General features: G+C 39.1%; 1 protein-coding gene and 1 pseudogene across 1 annotated transcript; one reads left to right on the top strand and one right to left on the bottom strand.

The window, feature by feature from the left end:
- Positions 1-3,200: 3,200 nt before the first annotated feature.
- Positions 3,201-16,469, bottom strand: LOC108383425 (lysine-specific demethylase 4D-like). Its single transcript, XM_017639897.3, is given in 3 exon segments — positions 3,201-5,010; positions 5,013-5,302; positions 15,561-16,469. Coding segments are annotated over 2 exon segments (1,584 nt in total). The 5' UTR covers positions 5,287-5,302; positions 15,561-16,469; the 3' UTR covers positions 3,201-3,700.
- Positions 16,470-19,183: 2,714 nt separating this feature from the next.
- Positions 19,184-24,635, top strand: part of LOC108394373 (olfactory receptor 4C46-like) — a 33,599-nt pseudogene continuing 28,147 nt past the window's right edge.

Here is a 24,635-nt window from a genome sequence, read left to right as displayed (position 1 = left end):
CCTGACCTTTTGTTGCCTCTCGTCACCTGCTCATTTCGGTTAGAATTTATCTTACAAAGTCTTAGCTACTATTGCTTTAAATTTACTTTATATCTCTTTCTCTTTCCTGTCTTCTATGTTTCCCATAGTACATATATTGTTTCTTTTATTGATTTCACCTAAGTCTTGTAGGCTTTCCTTACACTTTCATTCCTTTTTCTTCTTGCTCCTATGACCAGGTAATTTCAATTCACTATCTTCTAGTTTACTTCTTGGTCAACTTTGTTGTTGAAGTTCTCCATTGAATTCTTCTATGCAGCTCCAGTGTTCTTCAGCTCCATGATTTATGCACAGTTTTTCTTTTTTCTATTTCATTGTTGAATGAGTTCCATTGTTTTAAATTTTAAGACTTGTTTTGTGGCCTTTCATGTAATCTATCTTGAAGAAATTTCACTTTCCCTGGAGGAAAATGTGCATTTGGCTATTGTCATGTGGAGTGTCTCTACATATCAATTCCATACAATTGGTTTATTGTGTTGTTCACACGTTCTGTGCTCCTGTCTCTATTTCCTTATATTTTTGTCTAGCTGTTCTATCCATTATTGAAAGTAGGATATTTAAGTCTCCAGACTTTATTGTTGAGCCTTCTGTTTCTCTCTAAATGCTATCATAGTTAGCCTCAGAAATTTTGGACTGCTGATGTTTGGGGAATGTGTTTATAACTTTTGTTTTCGCGATCAGTCTACCCCATCACGAACATATAATGTCTTGGTTTCTCCTTTATAAAAGCTTTTACTTAATGTCATTTTGTCTAGTATAGCTACCCCAGGTCACTCCGGGTTTCTATTTGCATGAAATATCTTCCATATATAACATTCAACCTTCTTGAGTTCTTACCTCTAAAATCTCTTGTGGAAAGCATATACCTACATCTTTATTTCCCATCAACTCTGCCAGTCTGTAAGGTGGCTTTCACAGGGTTGCCCAGAAAATGGGCCTGTAACCCATCCCAAGTGTCTGCAGAGCAGATGGTCCTGCAGGAAAAAATTATGAACGAGTGTCACATAAAACCCACACAACAGAGGTGAGGGTGGAAGAGCTTTTCATTATCTGAGGGTGGGCTGCTGGCAGATGCCAGGGTCTGGCCCTTGGTGTCTAACATGGCATGAGGCTGGGGACTGTCTCCTGGAATGGGCACCTCTGAGTCACCAATCCCTGGCTGTGGGCCCATGCAATCTTCTCTCTCTTGCAGCTGAATAGCACTGCAGCAAGAACAAACCGAGTGTATGGTAGGCTGGAGGCTCTAGGAAAGATGTGTGGGCCCAGGGAAAGGCATTGAGCTGGGCCAGGAGTCTGCTGCCCAAGTGCCTGTGACCCCATGCCCTTAACTGGGTCTGCAGATGGCCACAGGAGTGCCGCAGGTGAGGTCTGGAGCTGGGCCAGGCCTGCACGGACCTGTGGGAATCTTGCACAGTGGGTGTGCCTGCTCCTGCCTTTGCTCATCTGGAAGGTGATGCTTAGTCCAGTGAAATTGCTGGAGCTGCCTTTCAGGGCAAAGGTTGTACCGTCTGATAGAAGTGACAGTTCTGAGCTGGGTTCAGTCTCCTCATTTGCCAAGTGGGTCCTGGGCTAGGGCCCCTTCTTGCCCCAGGAATAAGCTACACAGCCTTTCAGGGGTGTAGAGCAGGCAGATGTTCGGGTATGGGCATCCACTCCTCAGGAGGGTGAGTGTGGGGAGCAGGGCTGGGACCCTGGCAGCCTGTGGTGGCTCACCCCTGGCCCTTCTGCAAGCATGGTCACTCTTGCCTCCTGCAGATTACAACATTGTCAGCCTGATGATCGCTTTGTCTGCTGGGAAGCTACACTCAGATTTCTTAATTTAAACTAACCTGATGCAAATAGTTGACCCATCACTTTCTCCTTATTGCCTTTCTGGATCCCAGGTTTTCGCATCTAACAGTCAGATAAAACTGGTGGCCTGCAACCCCCAGATCAGTGTTTCACACTTGGCCCCTTTCTGCCTCACAGCAACTCTTTGGAACCCTCCGAAAAGCCAAGGTGATTCCATCTAGGCTGTGAATGGCAGAGCAAAGTTGGGGAGGTTCTGTTTTCTTTCTTAGCACAAGATTTAAAATGACAAATGCTTGATCAAGAAATTGGGTATTAGCTCTCAAATCAAGCTTGCATTAATGGGAGGGTTATGTTTTCTAGCCTTGAACACACTAAAAATAATTTCCTAGGAGAAATTTTCATATCCAAAGTTGATTCTGAGCTGTCCACTTCAGTGCATTTCAATACTAATCCTTAAGTCTAAGTAACTCTCACTTATATTCCTTAAGATATTCTATTACTCCTGCCCCACCTTGTCCACAGAAGTAAGATGATTGTTTAAATGTGTAAATCACTTCATGTCAAGTGCTGTTCTCAATTTCCAATGCCTTCTCATTTCAAGTTGAAAAAATTCAAATATTTCACATGAACCACAAGCGCCTATATACCTCAGACCCTGCTTCCCTCCCTCTTCCTCTGCCCCAGACACAAATGAGCTTCCTTTCTATACCCAAGGAAACTAAAACTTCAAGTCCCACATTAGGTCTATTATACTTGCTGTTTCCTTTAAGTGAGAGTCAGCTCTGGGCCATCCTACTTGCCAACTGGGTCTCAGGAAGGTCTCCTGCTCCATGACGCTTTCCCTGGTCACCTGCAGAAGGCCAGCCCTGCCTGTTCTGCTCTGTCATCCCATCCCCTTTACTTCTTCACAGCACATATTGCCAATTGGTGTTGTCATGTTCATTTAGTAGTGGACTTGCTTATTGGGATGAATCAATGAATTAACCATGTGAAATATATAGTGTTGAAAAGGAAGTGGAGACTCAGAGCAAAGACAATGGCAGTTGTGTTCTGTGCTTGCTCATCTCTCCTGGCAACTTGGGTTGCACTGCCCAGCCACGTACACAGTTTCCCAGGTGGTTTCCACCAAGTCATCCTTAGATATGGCTGGCAAACCAAATCCCCCCTCCCAGCCAGCCAGCCAGAACCCAACAAGCATCCCCCCAAATCATTCACCAACATCACACAATATAACCAGCCCATAAAAATGTTCTGTTTGAAATGTTTTCATATAACTATTAAGAAGAGTGCAGAAAAGAATAACCTTCATTCTTCAATTGGTTGAATGGATGACACTAGAAATAAAATCAGATTTTAACATTTTGGTTACCTTTAATATACTTTTGAAAAAATACTGGTGATGCAATTTAAATGCACCAGTGACTCAGAAACATAATTAGTTTCTGAACCTCTACAGACCTAACTGGTCAAAAGGGCCTAGTCTTCTAAGAAAGTGGGGAGGAGAGGAAAAGAGGGAAGGGAAGAGATCAGAGGGGAACCAAAGTCCAGGATTCATCCAAATCGCAGCAGCACCCAGAGCTGGCCGAGAGAATGGGGGTTTAGGTGCAGATCAGGCTTTGGCAGTGTCTGTGGGCCTCATTTGCAGAGACAAGGATCCAGTGGATGAAACCTCATTGGCAGCAGAGAAATCATCAGTGTTGATAGACGTAATGGTGTCTCGGAGGAAGAATAAGCTGTATGTCGTAAATACTGCAGACTCAGCAGGTCCCGTGGCAGCACCGCACATTGGGAAGTCTCTGAGGTGTACACGTGCCCAGTCTCAGGGAGCCTCCGCGCATAAGAGTAGCGGGCTACCAAATGTCCCCTGGGCTTAGGGTGCAGGGACACAGCAGCACCCCGAAGCCTGAGCAGAATGCGGGGACGGAGGGCTCGGCGGTGCAGTGTTGTCCAGTGAGGGTCCGTCCGAAGACAGGGCCTGAGCATGGGGATCCTGAGCTGCGCATGCTGTGCTCAGCAAGAGGCGCTTCTTGGCCGGGGCCTCGTCTGTCAGCTCATGAGTCCCCTGCTCCGGAGGATGACAGCCAGGACCACGCCTGCCAGTTGGGTGGAGACCCAGGTCGGATGGACCCAGGGTTGTCAGCAGGGTTGAGCCGCGCTCCGGGGACCTACAAGCAGTGTCCTCGCCCTGAGCTGCAGAGGGAGGAGCAGCGGCCCGCAAGCGGCGCTGAGAGGCGGGGAGCCTAGGGCCATGGCGGCAGCCCCCTAGCCCTGCAGCCACTTGCCGGGCAGGGTGCAGCGCGCGGCAGGGCGGCAGGTCCCGGAGGACCAGCGTGGCTATCCTTATCACCCACAGCTCCCAGGCATCCGGCTCCTGGCTGTCTGCCGCCACGGGCGCTGCGTGGTTCACTGCCGCTGAGTGGTTCACTGCTGCCCATTCCTGCCAGCGCTTCTGGAGCTCATAGCTCTCGGGCCGCAGGGTGCACACGAAGACACCCATGGAAAAGCTGACCCTGGCCTCCCCGCAGCTGCACTGAGAGGCTGCTTTGCCATAATCGATCCAGCGAGGTGTGGCGAAGTTGATGGCCTCCGCCCAGTTGAAGCCATGGTTGAAGCCAGCGTATTAGCCGTAGGGAAATGTCAGTATGAAGTCGCCAGCCTCGTGCATGACCCGACTGAAGGGGATTCCGTTGTCCCTGAGGACAGTGGGCAACATGAGGGCAAACTTGTGCCGCAGGAAGGCCCCACAGCCGGAAGCGCTGGCCAGGAAGAGCTCCTCTGCCAGGCGTTCCAGGAGCCGGTGGTGCTCCGGACACACCACGTACCACGTTTTGGGCTCCCCGAAGTGCATGTAGTTGATGCTGTACAAGTCCATGTCCTCCGTGTGCCATGCGAATGTGGTCTTCCACATGCCAAAGTACAGGTAGGGCGTGTTGACGCCTTCGATGACCACCCCACTCTCCTGCTCCAGCAGGTCCTGAAGGGTTCCCAGGTGTCTGAGGTTCCACTGCTTAGTGTTTTCATCAAATAAGGAGCCGTTGACATCAGCGCCATAGATTGGTGAACCATAGAGCCGGGTTTTCCAGTATTTTCGCTCCAAATCGTCAAAATCCGAGTGTGGTGGTGCCTGATACTTAGCACTGTTGGCCAGGTGGCAATACTCCCCGACCATCATGGCCTTGTTTTCTTGTGGTATTGAGTGAACACACCAGCCCTGCCTGAGACCACCTCTTGGAGGGGAGTGGGGATTAGGATGTCACTGATGTCATCGTAGGTCTTTCTGGCTTCCCACCCCTTGGGGGGGATTATCTTGGCCACACCTGCTTGGTATGCACCTTGAGATTCCATATAGGCAATATATTTATAAAAGTCATTAAATTCTTCTTCGGTGGGGTAGAAGGTCATGATTGTACAACTTGGGTTCTGGGTACAGTTTGCCTTAGACTTCATAGCTTCCATAATGAACAACAATTTTCTAGAGAGGAAACATACACAAAATGGATCCAAGAAAAAACAAGAAAGCTCAAATGTCCCAGATAAGAATCTGGATCAAAGTATAACCCCTAAAAAACTCTGAGACACAACATTTATAGGTGAACCTAGCAAATTTTTAAGAGAACAACTGATTATACAAATCTTTCATGCTATAGAGAAGGTTGTAAAGCTACTCAGATGAGGCTATACTTATCTGATAGCAAAACTGGGAAAGGACAACAGAAAATAAAGCATAAATGAAAGCTTGCTAAATAGAATATCATCTATCCAATAAAGCAATATGCTAACACCATTGGTACTGGGGTCTGCACAGAGCCATGGGGAGATCAAAGTCAGGCCAAGGAAATGGGGTGAGGGGGAACTCCCAGGAGGAAGGAACCCCATTCCCTTTAGAGGTCTAGGCATTTAATCTTCCTCATCCTGCAGTCTCCCCAGTAAGACTTCAAAAGATCAGCTTGCCTGCCACAGCGTAAAATAGTAACAGCCCCTGTACCTTTATTGGCAACTATGGGCAACTCCACAAGGAGATTTTTAAACTATCTTATTGATGTCCTCAAATTTTCCCTTTTACTTAATGCCATTCAACTTTAAACTGCCCTCCTCTTCCACCATTATTTCTCCCATATTTCCTTTCCATCTTTGTCCTTAAGTTCCATCCTTTCTCAAGTATATCAACTTGATCCCATATCTTCCCTTACTGACCCAACAAAGCACCATCTCTTCTTCCACCTCTTATAGTTCTTGTTTAGCACTTATAATTTATACCTTATATAATATGAACAGCAAGAGTCACCTTTACTTAGCACTCACTTTGCCAGGCCCTTTATTAAGTACTTTCTATATAATATTTCATTGAAACCTCACAGCTAGTTTATGAAGTTGGCACTATTGTTAGCCCCAATCAGTGGAGTAGAAAATGAAATGTAGAAAAATGTATATTTAATTCAACAGCTTGTGCTCTCCATCTCTGGAACTTTTTCTGTTCTCTCCATGGCTATTTCTACTGTTAAATTCCTTAAATCAATGCCTCCCCCTTATTCCAGGACACAGTCAATTAAATATCACAGTCATCTTTGTCTCTCTTGAATCATCAGTTATCAGTCTCTTTCCTGATTTAAGCTGCCGTCTTCCCTCTCACCTTCGTTTCAATACCAAACATATTGAAAACATACATGAAAATAGTTTGCATCCACAAACGCATTTCCTCCCCTCTCACCTGCTTCTGCCCCCACTTCTCCGCCTAAACTGATGGCTACAAATCATCGAGCTGTTTCCTCCCAAATGCCGCTCCAGGGGCTACACTTGATCTCTGCACATCCTTGGTTCACAGACACCTTCTTGCTCCTAAAGGCCTCTGACCTCCCTGACGCTGCTCTTAACTGCCTGGTTCTTCCTCTTCCTCCTTAGTTCCACTTCCTTTCCTTGCCACACACAGATGCAGGGAACATCTCTCTCCTAAATTCTTTTTCTTTCTCCCTTTAAATTTCCTATTTATGTTGATAGCTTTCTTTAGTACTGCACTTTCTCTCCTTACAAGCATTATTTATTGTTATAGCTTTCCTTAATATAATACTGACTTTCTTCTAAGCTTCTGCTTTCCTTCTTTATCTTAGACAGGTCCACTAAGCCCCTGAAATTAACTTGTCTTTATTTCTACAAATGGTAAAACAGTTATCCTACTCACCTTCATCAACTGTTACATCTCCTTGCCCAGCCTATAGGCAGTGGCTGTCAGGGGATCCCATGATTGTCTACTGGGAGACCCCAAGAACATTTGCACAGCATATGAGGCTTCTGTGCTCTCCTTACCTTCCCTGCATAAGACCCCAAGGACCCAGTTTGCTTTCCTCTCCTACTTAGCTGTCACCACCCAAGCCAGACCTTGGCTGCTTTGCGCCGGGATCACCTTGTGATAGTATCATGTCATAGACTCCCTACTCACCCCAATTTTATAATCTTAAAATTCTTTTATAATATTTTATAAATTCTTTAAGTATTTCTTGGGAACATATAATCAAAATTTCCATTCTATTTGAAAACTTGCTCTAAAGAAATGGGAAGAATGAACAATTTAGAAGGAAAGCTAAATATCAAAAGCTTAAATACCATGCTAAAGGCCTTTCCCTTAAGACATAATAAATGCTGACTATGAATATTACACAAGACCTCATTTCTTATTGAATTATCAAATATACAATTGAAATAATCTTTGAGTTGAGCACTTTGTATCTGTTTTATAAACTCAATTATTTCCTTTGTGCATTTCTAAAGATTCTAGGAAGAATGAGGCAGGGCTATCATATCTATTATATATGTGTGTGTGTGTGTGTATTATATATGTGTGTGTGTGTGTGTGTGTGTATATATATATATATATATATATATTAGTCTTCAGCTATTGAGCAACAAAAGATAATAATCTTTTATGTTATAATATAAAAATGTATATAATAACTAGTATATATAACATATATAAGTATATATTATATATAGTAATACAACTGCACTCAAAACAAAACCGCTCAGAATTTGCCAGGTACAAAGACAGTATCCTTCAGTTATTCCAGTCAAATGTGTCACTTCTCTGTGATCCCAGCTGCTTGCTGTAACCATGAGACTGCCTTCTTCTTTCAAGCTGGGCTACAGGTACTGGTTGAGAATAAACAAATAACACTTTCACTTCAGATACACGTATCATTATCCATGGTATCCACAGTAAAACAAATTATTTATCTAAGGAAACTTGACAGTTCTTACCATGGAGGAAGGTATTGTCTTAACAGAATGATTAAAAAATAATACCTGGTCTCTTCAACTTAATGATCTCTGGAAATTACAAAGTCTTTCCTCTGTGTCTTTTAAAAATAATTCCTCTGATCTTTCCTTGTGTGTATGTGTGTGTGTGTGGGGGTGGATGTATGTGTGTGTGGGGGGGGGAAGTGTGTGTATGTGGGGGGTGTTTTCAGTTAGAGAAGGTGAGGAGTGAAGTGAATAAATTTAAAAGTCCCTTTCACTTCAGCCAGTGTCCAGATTGCACACCAATTTCAGGATAGCAGGAAAGCCTTTTCGTCTTTCATGCTGCATACATATTTCAATTCTATTATCTCAAATGGGGATTGTTTCACAAAATGCCTCAGGCATTGGCCACTGTTTCTGCTGACAGTATCTAAATTGTGTTCAACAAAAACTTTCTTCTCAAGTTAGAAAATCTGCTTAACCATTGACTGAAAATAATTTATAGCCATGATATTTGATGGCTGAATAAATTCTATTTTATTAAGGCAAATGGCTCAATTTCCCCCTCTTATTGGACAGTTATTTTGTTTTTACTCTTCCACGACTATTACCAATCACTTATATTTATCCTATATTTCAGTACCTAGAACAGTATATACAGTAAAATATTGGTTGAATGAAATTCCTTAGGCTAGTTATTAGGAATGGAATTACTGCATTTTAGTATTTAAATATTTTTAAGATCCTAACACATATTGCCAAAACTTTTCAGAAAGAATATGTCATTTCATGTTCTCACCACTGAGTAACTTCACTTAGGGGGGAAAAAAAAGGCTTTGCTAATTTGGTAAGTGAAAAAGTGCAGCTCTAGTTTTAATTTACCTTTCTTGGATTACCATGAAGGATGCTATTTTTTCTTTCATGATTATCAGCCATTGGATTTCATGGTATATATTGGTTCCTATCTTTCACCCATCTTTCTCTAATAGGGTTCTAGTGTTTTTTTTTCTCATCTACTTATACTAACATTTTACATATTACTTATGCATATTTCACAGATTATTTTACATAATTAACATTTAAATATTGCTCATATGAATATTTTACATATTAAAATAAGCCCTTTGTTATATATGCTCATAGTTTTTCCAAGTTTGCCATTTAGTTTATATAACTTTAATTCTATTTCATTTAAAATGTTTTTGACATACATTTCAATGTCTTATGCTGCTGTTTATTTTTTCCTTTGTAATGTCTTTCATGTCTTTTATATTCAGTAAATTACTTCCCTGTCCAGAGGCAGATAAGTATTACCTCATGGTTTTTTCCTTTTTATACATTAATTTTACCTTTAATTCTGATTTTAATTATACCTTTCATTCTAACTGGTTTATTTTATTAGTTCATTTTATTGTCTTGTGTGTATGGTGGTGAGGAATAAGGAAGATGAAACTGGCCCACAGGCCTCTCTATATATGACCTGTTTGCTGTGTGTTTTCTCCATTTACAGAAGCTTTTTGCTGTCCCAGTGTTCTTAAGTTTTTTCAGTCTCAAAATTCAGGTGCTTTGGTTTTAAGACATTTTTTAAGTTACTTCTTTGATGACTTCCTCTACATTTTTCCTATGCACATTTACTCCTGTTATTTGGATATTGGACCTCATGGATTGGACCTTAATTTTTGTATCTTTTCTTCTCCCACTTTTCTATCCCTTTACCACTACACTCTCTCTTTTGAAAAACCCCCTCATCTTTATCTCCCCAAGCTCCTTCAATTGTGTCTTTTTCATTTCCCCTATCAAAATTTTAGTTTCCAACAGGTCATTTCTGATCCCTTAAGTTTTTTTGTATATATGTACCTTCCCCCACGCATTTTCCCCCCAGTCTTAGTATCCTGTTCTTGTTTTACAGGTGCACTTCTTCAGTCTCTCTGAAAATACTAAAATGTCAATGGATTTGAAGTGTTTTTTTCCCCCTGTATAGTCTGTTTCTTTGAAATTTCTTTTTACATTTTTTTCATTTTGTTTTCTATCTTTCACCTGTAAGGCTTTCCTCAAATGTGTGATGATCCTTAGTAGTTGGATCATATATGAGTATAGCACAAAAAGAAGCTGATTCAAAACTGGGTGTTTGGATAGGTTTGGTGATTATGCTTCCCTGAATGGTGATCTGGCTGGGCTGTGTCCTGGGTGAAACGCTGACACTGGCATCTCTAAGAGCTGGTCATATGGAACAGTGAAGGATCTTCCAATCTTCTTCCTGGAAGGGACAGGCCTGGCTTCCCCACCACATGGAAAAAGATACTGAAATTTCCAATATCCAACTTGTGAGGCTCACCAAATCAGTTTGTTTTCCCGATGACAACCACACTGTCAATGGTTCCTGGAAATTCTCAGTTCAGAGACTACCTTTTCCACTTGCTCTAGGAAATGAAACTTGGTTTTCCACCAAGATGAGAGAGGAGCAGTTTATCCTGCTACGAGAGAATGCGAGGGAGTCTGAGGCTCCAACTGCTTCTTGGACTTTCAACAAATCTTCCTTAGCCTCCGTCCACATCCAGAGGAAGCCAGTGCCATGAAGTCCTAAGCCTTTTGGAGTCTGTGGACACAGTTGTGTTCCTTCTTAGCTTTTCTCACTCCCAATTTAAGATTCAACTTTCTGGGTTTGATAAATCAGTTTCTATTTGTTCATCTGTTTTCAAAATTTACTACTATCTTATTTCCTGTACCATATGCTCTCTTTGTGACTTATTTCTTAAAACAAAAATCCTAGTACTGTCACTTCAGTGGAGTTTGGAGGGAGCAAAGTAAATATTGTGTCACCACCTTTTTCTCTTTGTTTTCCCAAATGTATCTCTCAGTAGCTCCTTCCACAAATCCTTGGCTGGAAATACTCCTAGCCATTGTCTTGATTCAATGCTCTCTCTCCCTCACTTCTCTTTTCTAAGTTATTACCTCTGCCTTCCTGATATAGGTCCCACCAATCCTAGACCTTGGTGAGGATTCTGTCTTCCATATTCCATGAGAACTGGTTGCTTGGGCCATTTATTTGGTGTTTAATACAAATTGCTGAGGTGGGAGCTCTCCAGAATATTCCTTTCACCTCTAATGGGCACTTATCTAAAGTAATAAATTCCTTCCATGAGTTATGCTTGCTTTTCTCTCCATGATATTTTCACGGTTCTGCCTCACAAGCTTCAACATTCCCTTCTTGATAAGCTACATGGAAAAGTTATGATAAAAAGGTGACTTTTTCTGTATACTTTGTGTCTGAAAGTCCAATATTTGGTGTAGATTTCCTATGTAGGAACATCCAGGAATGTAGATATAAAGACTCATGGCAGGAAGTGTCAGGCATGAACAGCATAGACTAAATTGTGACATAGTTGGAAAAGCACAGAATAATCATGACAAAGATTGGAATTTGACCTTTATTTTTACTTGCCAGGGAGGACATGCTCTTTAAATTAGCAACTTAAATATCACATTATGACTTATTTGTGATGTAAAGTATCAGTTGAGCATGGTAATATGAACCTCATTAGTCTTCTCTATTTGCTTTCCTCTGTTACAGGGACACTTAGCAGTCACAGTGGTATTTGGAGCAGAGAGCAGCAGGAGCCAGAAGCCTTCTGGAGCCCCTTATTGCCAAGACACAGCCACGCTATTGAGTTTTGAGGCAACATCTAATATATGTTTCTTTGAATTGTCAATACATTTTGAAGACATTGCTTGAGTAGCACGTAAGTCTTGTTCTTGGATTCTCCAGGAGATTCTGTAAATTACTTTAATGCTTAGAAAAACCCCACTTCTTTACCTTAAAGTAGTGAATTCTATAGTATGCAACTAAAGAATCCTGACCAATACACTGTCTCCCTCATTCCCATTCCTAAATGACTCTTACATTTTTAGCTGTTTTGTTTTTCTAGTATTTGTAGACTTTTCAGTTTTAGAGATTGTGGACACTCATACCACAAAAGGCATGGGTTAAGTTCTCTTATGTTTCATCCTAACACAGAGACTTCTTCTGCCCCAGCCTGTCATATAGATACAAAAAACTTTTTGGTTAAATCACGTCTGAATTTTTACCATGTAAAATTAGTCTCAGCTGAGTCATGTAGTGTGCTATGATTACCCTGCCTTCCATGTACAAAATTTTATCTATCCTATAGTTAATACTTTTCTTATTATGTCATTTGCTTGGCTTAATACACATTAACTCATTCCCAAATTCATTTCCACTAGTGTACACCTCTTCTAACTACATAAACCACACCAGATACTAAATCATATTTCTCTTTTAAAAATATTCTGCCAGGAGCTTTCTGTAAGCTTTCTTAAACCTGGGTTGGCTAGTGTTTAGACCGTTGCAAAGCCTGCATCCTGGGGTTTGTTAACCATAATCGTGGGGGTTCCCTTTCCCTCAATATTATGTTAGACCCCTTGATTCCACCCATCTCTCTTCTTTCCTAGTTTATGCCCTTGTGTCAGTGAGCAAATCCACCAGAAGCATCTTTGGAAGCTTCATTAGAGATTATGAAGTAGCTCACAGAATCTCCAAGAGGACAGGGGAATAGGGTTTGGAGACTGCATCCAGAAACAATATCCAAATTTTCCAGCAATCTATATTAAGGTGTTCCTATACCTCCTGTGTCAAAGGCACCAAAGACCTTGAAGAAGGGACACTACCAACTAGAATTTATGCCACTATTGCCTCTGAAAACCCAATCTCTCACCACCCTCTCCAGGAACAGATCCTGTACAAAATCGATTCCCTCACATTCCCTCCAATTGAGGTCTCCATAAAAGTGTCTGACTGGAGGAGCCCAGGTCATCTGCCTACATATTTGCTGCAATAGATGCTGGACAGTTGAGTTCTGGCTTCAACCTTGTCAAGGCAAGGGTCATAATGTGGGAATTTCCCAATGTAAAAAGGGAATTCAGAATTATTGGTTGGTCACACATATAACCACTGTCTAGCAAAGTTTACATGTCTGAAGTGTCTTTGTTCTAATTTTACACTTTTCTTTTGGGATTTTGATGACATTGATTCACTGAATTCTAGCTTCAAGAAATCCAAAACCAATTTGTTTTCTGATCCTTTTTGTGCAAACCACTTTTACTCTCTGTATACCTTTAGGATTTTCTTTTGCTCTTTATTTTCTCAGATTTAATCAAGATGATTGGTCTTATTTGTCAAGAAAAAAGGAACAGTAATAGAGTATTTTAGGAAAATACATATTAAAAGGAAGCTAATTTTTTTTTGAGAGGGCATCTCTCATATTTATTGATCAAATGGTTGTTAGCAACAATAAAATTCTGTATAGGGGACTCAATGCACAATCATTAATCAACCCCAAGCCTAGTTCTCAACAGTCTCCAATCTTCTGAAGCATAACGAACAAGTTCTTACATGGTGAACAAATTCTTACATAGTGAATAAGTTCTTACATGGTGAACAGTGCAAGGGCAGTCATCATAGAAACTTTCGGTTTTGATCACGCATTATGAACTATAAACAATCAGGTCAAATATGAATATTCGTTTGATTTTTATACTTGATTTATATGTGAATCCCACATTTCTTCCTTATTAATATTGTTATTATTATTATTATTATTTTTAATAAAATGCTGAAGTGGTAGGTAGATGCAAGATAAAGGTAGAAAATATAGTTTAGTGCTGTAAGAGGGCAAATGTAGATGATCAGGTGTGTGCCTATAGACTAAGTATTAATCCAAGCTAGACAAGGGCAACAAAACATCCACGGATGCAGATTTCTCTCAAAACAGGGGGGGTGGGGTTCTAAGCCTCACCTCTGTTGATCCCCAATTTCTCACCTGATGGCCCCCCTGCAACTATGCCTGTCTTAGGTTGTTCCTCCCTTGAGGAATCTTACCGTCTCTGGCTAACCAGTCATCTTCCGGGGCCATACAGGGAAATGTAAAGTTGGTAAGTGAGAGAGAAGCAATATTGTTTGAAAAGGTTAGCTTTTTACTTCTTTGCAGATTTATGCCCTGTGGCTTTTATGCCCAGCATTTGTCTTGAGGTATCTTTATCACTTGGAAAAATGATACTCGGTAATTTCAGGAAGCTAATTTTAAAATATTTGAATTGACATCCTTGAAAAAAGTAACAACTATGGAATAAACTGGAAATAATTTTTTAAATTAATAATCATTCTTCCTCCCAAGCTGTTGGGCCCAGATGGCCTCATGGGGGTAGCTTGGCGTTGGGAATCAGGATGCAGAGTATAAACAGCCCAGTATACTCTGTATTTTCACCCAATTAAATTCTATATAGTATACAACAGCTATATAAAGGAAAACATAAAAGAAAGCATACGATTCATTTACATAAACATTTTGAACATTTATATAAAGTTCAAAAATTAGACTACATATCATTTAGAAATGAGTACATAGGCATTTATTGAAATTTATTTGGAGGCTTTACAGTTAATTTTATGAATGTCCAACATTTTTTAAAAAGAATATATATTTCTCTTGGTTGAAGGATTTTATATACATATATAAATGTGACATAAATATATATGCAAATATAAATAAAGTAAGCATACGTATCTATGCACACAATGCATCAATGTTGCTAATTTGTTTAATCTGGGAGAAATTGCCATTAAAAAAAATTCCCACCATTACAGATTTGTCAGTTTTACCTTTTAATTCTTTATTATTGCTTCAAATTTTTCCAGACCATGCAACTAGTTACATACATGTTCATGATTTAATGTTTTTCTAGATTTTTCTTTGGAATGCAGTAAGATGCCCCACAAATGTCCTTGTTAATGCTACTCAAAGGATACTTTTGATAATTCATTTGCTAGACAAAGTTTTTTGTTGCTTTTTAGTATTTGTCTGGTACGTCTTTTTCTATCCCTTCATATTTTTCTTTATTTTAGTTCTTTCATTTTAACTGTTTTTTTGAATATGCTTGCTTTTAATTGTCTTAGTAATAATGGAGTGGCCAGCAAGTGATAGGTAGCTATGTGCTTGGATTGGCTAATAGGTGGTTAAATTATAATATTATCTAGTAATCTAGTCTGGACCATCAGCAACTTTCATTTTGAGGCTGTTCCCAGGAAAACATCTCTCTGGGTCCCAGAGTATCTTCAATTAAAATCACGATTTGTTGGTAGAAGGCAAGCTACTTTATTTTTCTATTTTTTTCACTTATCAAAATAGATTAAAGCACCAGCTTTTTATATTAGAAAATTAATCATTTTTAGATTAAAAATAGAACAGATGCTATCATTTATACTACTTAAAGTGTAATTTCTAACTTGTGAGCATTGAGTTTTTTTCCTCCATTTATTTACTAAAAGCCTCAAGCAAAATGTTCACATTTTGTGGGCTGGTAACTTTGTAATGAAAGGGTTTACCGGAATTGGAGAAAGTGATTCAATTAGAAGAGACTGGATTCAGGGTAGGGCTGGCTGAATTAGAATTTTGATGGTAACATGATTTTCATTTAGAGATTCTTACCTGAAAAGAAATCATCTTTCTGTGTCTTGGCCATATCTTTACTGCAAATCTGAATTTCAGACTAGCAGAACGTTAATTATGTTTTTCCTTTAAAATATAAAAGAGATTAAGACAATAACTTTTTACATAAAAATGCGACTTTTTTCTGTTAAAACTCATTCATTCATTCACTCATTCACTCATTTGAAAATCGTTATAGGCACCTATTGGTGCTAGGCACTGTCTCATATGCTTGGCTTACATCACTGGGCAATACAAAGATGCTTGCATTTGTAGAATTTATATTCTTTATGAAACAGAGAAAGAAATCATAAAACAAATTTATATAGGATTGAGTAAGGATCATACTATACAGGATCATGGATGATATGTGCTACACAAAAAAGAAAAGTAGGACAGGTTAAAGGAGATAAGGAGTGCAGGAGGTTTGGGACCAAGGTAGAGGATGGCTGAAACTTTAAATAGGGCTGTCATGGTTGGTTGACTTGATTTGAACAAAGACTTGAGTAAGACAGGTAAGAGTATTCTTGGCTGAGGAAATGGCTAGTGCAAAGGCCCTAAGACAGGAGCCATATTCAGACACCACCAAGAGAGGCACAAGCAACACAGGAAGTCAACTAGACAGGGGAGTCTTGGAGGTTGGTGTGAGTCTTTTGACTTTTACTGTAAGGGGAATGGGGAGCCAATGCCTTCCCACTGTCTGACTCTATCCCCCTTTCTCCCAATCCCATTCAATAATATTAATTTAAAAGAATTATTGCCAATTTGATGCTGTAATATGGTAATTCATTGTTAGATTTCTCTCATTTTCTTAATAGGGAAGTTGAGTGTCTTATGTTTGTTGTCTATTTGGAATTGCTGTTTCTGGATGGCTTCTTTATATTCTTTGCCTATTTTTTTACTGGGTTGTATTTATTATTAGTAATAGTACTAGTAGTAGTAAAGTTTTATGTTATAGGCATAACAGCATTTACCTGCTGATTTAATATTTATCTTTTGACTTAATTTGGGGCATCTTCTGCCATAAAATTAAATTTTTATAAAGATAAAAGTTTTAAATTCTTTCTTTTATGCTCTTAGGTGTCTTATCTTGATCAAAAGGTCTTTACAAACCCTAGGTTGTACAAATAGTCCCTTAAATTTCCTTTTTAAATTTTTATAGTTTTTCTTTTGGATGTTTAATTCTACTGGACACAGTGTTTGTATAAGTGTTGAAGCTGGAATTCCTACATCCTGCCATAAGAATATTCAGTTTTGTAATCACAGCTATTATATAAAATATCCTTTTTACATTGATTAAAATAGTAACGGTGTCATATTAAAATAAAGGGGCATTTTTTTTTGACAGTTGCCTAATGATTTATTCATTCTCTTTTGTGAAGCTTCCCTTGTAGGCATGTTTAGGCTACATTTTTTTTCTTCTTTTTCTTTTTGAAGGAGCATTTTTTAAGGCTAAGATATACTACAGCATATACAAAAGCTGGAAGAATGATCTGAAGGGGATGGATTCACAGACAATGAAAGACAGGAAATACAGCAGGACGCCAGTTACTAGGAAAGCCAGAGAACTTGGAATCCAGAGAACAGAGGAGAGGGTTTGGGGTCACCACACATGGAAAACTGAGGGTTTGGGCAAACTCAAAGGCAGCTTGGTAGGTTTGCCTGGGGGAGATAAGTAGTCCTTGTTGAAGAGCTTCTTTTCCCAGAGAAGTCAGAGCATCATCAACTCCCGGGAAAGAGGGTCAGGAGGGAAAAGTGGGTGGAAGAGGGGTGTGGACTTGAGCAAAGGGGAATGTGGGAAATCATATTATTGCAGAGTGGGAATAAAAAATTAAGAGTATAAGAGGATTAGCTGGAGAATTAAGGGCTCAAAGAGATTTTTGTATTAATGGGTTTAAAATGAGAATTCTTGGGAGGTTATATAAGATTTTTGCCAGCAAAGGCAGCTGATAGGATGAATTTTAAGTTTTTAGTAAACTTAATTTTAGTTTCTTTTTCTAATACTTTCAAAACATTTAAGCCACAAGCTTTGTAGTTTTCTTATTAGTACTTTAAATCACGTAACATAAACTGTTTACTTAATACTTATTAACACTTTAATATTCTTATCTTTTATTAATACTTTCAGACCATTAAGTCAAAGCTTTAAATTTCGTGGACTAATATGAAATTAATGAATTAATGAAATTACAGGAGTGGTTATTTAATCATGGTTGGTTATCAAAAGATTAGGTGGTGGGCTAGATGTTAAATGAATCAGGGTCATGAATTCAGAGCTGATAAAGGCCACTGGAATAAAAACCAAGGGTATTTTCTGTAATGGTGTCAGAACCTTGTCATTATTACTTCATTTCTCCACTTCATAGTGCATGATTCATTCATTCATTCAACAAATACTCAGCACCTATTATGTGCCACGCACTGTTCTATATGCGGAGGATATACACAGATGAACAAGAGATAAGGTTCCTGTTTTCCTGGAACTTGCGTTCTAATACAGGAAGATAGACAATAATAATAAAATAATATTAATAACAGCCAACATTTAGCAGGTATTGTTTGTTGAGACAGTTTTAAGCACTTTATAAGTATTCATTTAATTCTTACAGCATTGTAAGGTAGAGACTAGAAATATCTTCATTTTGTACATAAGGAAACTTAGGGTACAGAAAAGGTAAATAACCTGCCTAAGGTCACAGAGCTAGCAGAGGGCAGAGCTGGAATTTCAAACCGAGAGTCAGACTGTAGAACTCTTTCTCAATGACTCTGCTATGCTTCCTCTCAGACAAGTAAAATGGCAGTAAACAATGAACAGAGTTAAGTTCAGGATTGTTTAGTACTATGAAAAAATAATAAAGGGTGATGCGACAGTATTTTTGTGTTGGAGGTGAAAATGTAGATATGAGGGAAAAACTCATGTAGGTGACATCTGAGCTGAGACCTGAAGGATGGTGATCTGTTCTCGTGGGACACAGGCAGCAGAGCAAAGACAGCACAGTGGAATCGTTCCTGCTCCTGGCAGTTGGGCCCACCGTTCTGGGTGCTCCATGTCGCGTTAATAAAAGAATCTCCAATAGTGACACCTCCCCTCCCAGAACTTAGGTTTCTTTAAAAGTAAAACTTTTAACCAACAATACAAATATAACCTTTGCTTTGAAGACTAATATTTTTGCAGGAATGGTACCTTTATAAAGATCGTGGTTGCCCCCGTATATATTTGTTCTTTCTTCAAATCCAATTAAATGAAAATACTAGTTATTCCGTAGCCCAACCCTCTAGGCTCGCCAACTCTCTAGGCTCAGCAGAAACGAAGCAGGAGCCGGTGGCTCTCTGTCGCTGGCCGGGATGTGGAGTCGGCTACCTGGAGCTTTCCGTCCACGAAGGAGTCTAGGAGGGGGTCGGGAAAGGAAAAGACGGGAGAGACCTTAAATTAAGCACTGTCTACTCTGAAGCACTGGTTTCAAACGCCCGCCCAGTCGAACGCCTAGGCTCGGGCCCCACCGTCGTCATGCCAACGTACAGCTTGGCTTCCGCGGGTTGGTGGCTCCCTCCGCCTATGACGTGCGTTTGAAGAGCCCGGGTTTGCTCCCGGGTCTTGGGCTTTGGCGCAGGGGTTCCTGGGAGTCGCGAGTCGTCATGGTGTCTGCGTGAGGTGCGGCGGTCGCTGCGTGGGACCTCTGCCAATGTGAGCGGCCGGAAGCTGGCGGAATCTATTGTCCACGTAAGGCGGAAAGTTCGGTGGGTTCGGGGTTGGCTGACGGATGCTCTGGAGCTGCGGGCAGCGGTGGAACGCGGCGGCGGCAGCGGCGGAGCCCGGCGGCTGTCGTGCGCCGCGCCGCGGGAAGGTAGCTGTGCGCGCGGCTAAGCGGGGTTGGCCGGCCTCGCTCCACAGCGGGTCGGGCCTTGGGGAGGAGCGGAGACCCCCGGGGACAGCCCGAAGGCTCCCGGCCCCGAGGCGGGAGTGATGATTATTCGCCGGTGGAGTGTCCGTGGGAGGCAGCGGTGTCCCCGGGACAGAAAACCCTGTGTCTCCCTCTCTGGATACATCCCTCCTGTTGTGAAAAATCTAGGGAAGTAAACCAGTTCCCCCAGCTTTCTCACACACTTGCTTTTCCAACATTTCACGGGTTTGGGGAGCTGTATCTGCTGTGCGGTACCCTTTTGGCTGCTCAAACCCAGAAATACCATGAAGACTTTTGGTTAACAGAATCATTTAGGGTGAGGTTCCTGTCTTTTGGACATTCAGTAAATTATAACCTGTAAAATACAAGATTTTTATTAACGATGGTTTTTGTAGGAGAAGATTGCATCAACAAAAAGTTGTTGGAGAATTTTGCCTATGTAACTGTCATTGAAATTTAGCACGTTTTTCTCCAAGACAGTAACTTTGTCCAGGGATTTTCAAAGTATTTTTTTTTTGTTTTTGTAGCCTATTTTCTGTTGTGTGAGGTGCAAACTTTAGAGAGTCTGGTGGAGTAAGGTTGAGTTGAGAATTTTTAAAACTCAGGCATGGCTGCACTGAATTTTACAAGGCTTTGATATGTCAAGTCTAATAATTCTTACAGTAATCCCATTAGGAATATCCCCATTCCACAGGAACCTACATTGGGTAACTTGCCCAGGGCCACAGAGCCAGAAGGAGAACAAGAAACAAGCTCATCTTCACGACAGAATTGTTTGCACTAATTAAGAACTGCTTAAGAAGTTGTATTCCTGTATTCCTGAGACTCATTATTTGTTTTCTTGAGACCTTTTGTTTGAGGTGAAAGTAAAATTTGGAGAACGAGTTTTGGAAGTGATTTCACAAGTTGGATATTTGTCAATACTTTATATAATGAAAGTTTATCATATTGGGAATAACTAGATACTATTTTCCTTCAAAGTGTAAAAGATTACAGCAGCTAGGCCAACTTTTGAACCTGCAAGAGGCAGAATAGGAAAAGGAGAAGGTGATTTGAGCCAACTCTCAAAGCAGCATTCAAGCAGAGACCTGCCATCTCCTACAAAGATCAAATACAGGTAATGAACACTTTTTTTCTTGTTCACAAGGCAAGGCCAAAAGTGTTGAATGACACGATCATGAAGTAGTATGTTTGGGTTATATCACGTATCTATTTTCATAAGACTAGAATGCAATAGAGTTGTCTAACACAAAAATTATGCTCTATGATTGTGGAATGCTACCAGACATTCCTTATGTAGAAATTCCTATTAATTGGAAATTTCCCTGTGTGGATTTAATAATAACATATTACCTCAGAGGGACCGTACACTATCAGCACTAATCAATAAGGGATTAAAAATATTACAGTAAAGAGCCCTGAGTTGCCATACTAACAAAAAGTAAAAATATTTTAGTCAATCTATAGCATTATTGTAGGAAAATATGTGATTCACTTGGGCTTTTTGAGACACTGGAAACCACATGGATCCTGTTAGTAACCTTCAGATTATCATAGTGATCTTGTCCAGTTCTCTCTTTTATTCTTGAGGAACTTAGGAACAAAGCTCCTTTCATGCAGTTACTGTAGGAGATGGTTTTTCTTTCCACAGAAGGTCAGCAATTACTTTAGGTGTAAAGATAGAGGTGTAGCAGATGTCCATGCAGGATAAGTAGCTGAGGAAATAGTACATCACTGAGTTAAAAAGGTTGCATTGAATGGAGAAAAGGATCAAACGGTTTCCTGCCAACAGGGCAGCATAACAGAATAAGAGGAGCACAAAGCAAAATATTTGTATGTTTTGGTCATAAGAAAGCCCCAAAAGGATGAATTCCGAGATATTCCTCTCTCTCTCCATGTATTTCAAATTGGCATATATTCTAACCAGATGGCTTAAATATCTGAAAAGAAATAAAACATTAATCTGTGTAAAAAATATAACAATAATGTGAAATTTACCAAAAAAATGAATTGACACCACTATTTAAATATTTATTCCTGATAGATTTTTGCTTCTTTTTATTTCTTTTATTTTAGAAATCTATTGTAAATAATTCTATAAAGGGGAAAACAATAATTTTTCAACATCATAATGATTATAGAATATTAAAATATTAGTTTGATCTAGAGAAAATATTTTATTGTTAATTATGTTATGAACTAACAATGTATTTACGTTTCTTAAAAAACAATTATTTTGTACTTTTTTATATTGAAGTATAGTTAATAACATGATATTATATTGGTTTCAAGTATAAACACAGTGGTTCAACAGTCCCCCACATTATTAAATCCTCACCCCAACTAGTGCAGTTACTATCTGTCAACAGAGGAAGACAGTCTAGAACACTTGTTTATATTTTCCATGCTGCACTTCCATCCCTGTGACCAGCTTTTATTATGATTGAGATTTTTTAAAATGCATATGTTTATCCATTGGGTCAGATGCATTCTTCTTCCAGGTTGATCAAAACAAATACTCTGTTTTATTTGGGAGTGTATCCTCAAGAATGCAAAGTTATTGAAAATATATCAGCTTGAATTGTTTAATTGGCTTAAAAGATAATCTTCCTTGCCATATGAACAAACACTATTGATCAGACATTTAAAACTAATATAGTTTCAGTCACATTAAAAGCAAAGAATGCTTGAACAATATGCAGGTAAAGAGAAAATGTTAACTGATTGAAGTTGTGAAAAATCATCAAAAATTGATTCATTTCTCCTATTTACATTTAATGTACTAGACAAAATTATTGTTTAAAATTAATCTAAATTTGTGATAGTAAATAAAGGAAGATAGAAGTTGCCAAAAGATATTTGAATTATTCATATTTCATGGCTTTTCTTGGAAATTTCATGTGTCTTATATACTGTCAAGGCAATATAATAAAAATGTCATTGGAAATTAGCACTCAAATAATTTTTATTCTGTTTACCATTCACTTTTATCCTATTTGACTTCATATCTGCAGGTTATATAGGCTCAGCCCCACATGTATCCATGGAAGTTCAGCTCACCAATTCCCCTCTATCATGTACAAATCCATATATTAGTAACTTTCTTCAGACCTGTAAAAGTTCCAGATATCAACTTTTATAGGATGTTATCTGGTACAATATAATAATAAGAATTACAATTTACTGAGAGATTATTTTGTGCTTTAGGTTCCTTATAATTCCATTTCACAATAGTGCATATTTTGACATCAGCAATATTAGCTCTATGGTGCCAATAAGAACACAAACCTCTAGAGGTTAGAGGACCAGCTCAGAGAGCTACTAAACTGCAGAAAAAGGACTCTGTGCCTTCTGTGAGTGAAAGGAATGGGTTTTTACATGTTTAGTACCTCAACTGCCAGGTTTTGAAAGTTAAGAAATCTTGAAATGAGAAGTTCTAGCATTTCAGCACAAAGAACATCACAACCCAGTGTTTTAACTGATTGTGCATTTCAACATAATGCCTGAATGCTTTACTTAACCTAGCTTGTGTCATTACACAGAAGGAGATAGCTGGTCATGTCTCCACCTATTCCACATACACATATTGGGATACTCCTTAGAGATATATGCAAGAGCCTTATTTACAATCCAAATTCCTGAATTTGTCTCAGGACATCTTACCTTACTTTGGTGAGAGTTGATTTTGGTCTATTCATCCTTTCCTAATTCCCTTATTAGAGTTTGTTGTATGAGTTATATGAACTTATTTATGAAATTACATTTTTTTTCAATTTTCCAAGTAATGGAAGACAGCAAATTTGCACAGTGTCTACAATGTTTATTCTTGAACAAATAAGTTGAGAATAGTTATTGGATTTCTATCTAAATCTAGAAGTTCCAGGATGACCAGAGAAGAAGTAACAGGATCAATTCCAAGAATATATATTTTTAATATCTATATAAAAATGTAATTCGAATACAAAATATATAATTAATATTCAAAGGGCCTGACCTGTGTATATACTTATAAGACGACCAGAGAAATTGATATAATGAACATACCAGTCCCCAGAGGTTCCTTGTGCCCCTTCATCCGTCTTCCCACTTCTCTTTCTTGCCCAAGAAAACATCTATTTCTGGAACAGTAGATTCATTTGCGATTTCAAGGATTTTATAAGAATGGAAACATACAGTGTGAGCTGCTTTTTGCAGGCAAGATCTGGATTTCACCCAGCCATGTATTCTGAGATTTAGTCATGTCTTTGTGAATGTCAGTAGTACATTCCTGTTTACTTCAGAGGGTTATGAAAATTCCATAATTTGCTTACCCATTTCCCCAATTTTAGACATTTTTGACTGTGTCCAGATCTTGGCTATCACTAATTATCTGCTATAGTAATTCATGGACAAATCTTTTTTTATGGAAAAGTGATTTCTTTCTCTTGAAAAAGTGTGGAGTAGAATGTCTGATCAGATAAGAAGTGTATATTTAATACTTCAAAGAAATTTCCAAATTGTTTCCCAGTGTAATTATACCATTTTTCATCCCTAGTTCTGGGGTTTGTGGGTCCTGATTGCTCCACATCCTTTCAAACACTCAAAAGTTCACTCTGTTTTAGCCACTGGAGTGGGTGTGTGGCAGTATCATGGTGGATTTTTATATTTACCTAACAATAAATAATATTTAGTATCCCTTAGTGTTACTATTTGCAATGTGCATATATTCTTTGATGAGCCATCTGTTCAAAATTTTTACCCTTTTTTAAATTGATTGTTCATTTTCTTCTGAGTTTTGAAATACTTCTATATATTCTGGACAATAGTTGTTTAGTAACTATATACATTTAAATATTTTCCTCTAGTGTGTAAATTGATTTTTCATCCTTTCAACAATCTTATTCTTACAACAAAAGTTTTAATTTTCATCAAGTGCAATTTGCCACTGTTTTTGTTTTTAGGTTCATAGTTTTGGCATCCTACCTAAGAACCCTTCACCTAGTCTAAAATCATGAAGATTTACTTCTTTGTTTCCTTGTAAAGATTTTATAATTTCTATTTTACTTTCAGATTTGGATCCATTTTGAACTAAATTTTACAAAAGATATATAAGTAGATGTTTACATTTTCTGCCAACAGATGTACAAATAGATGTTCATTTGTTGGAAAGACTATCTTTTCTTCACTGAGTTGC

This window comes from Manis javanica, chromosome 15 (assembly GCF_040802235.1).
Source record: "Manis javanica isolate MJ-LG chromosome 15, MJ_LKY, whole genome shotgun sequence".
Taxonomy (NCBI): Eukaryota; Metazoa; Chordata; class Mammalia; order Pholidota; family Manidae; genus Manis; species Manis javanica.
The sequence above is the reverse complement of the archived record's forward strand: the minus strand, read 5'-3'. Positions and strand labels throughout refer to the sequence as shown.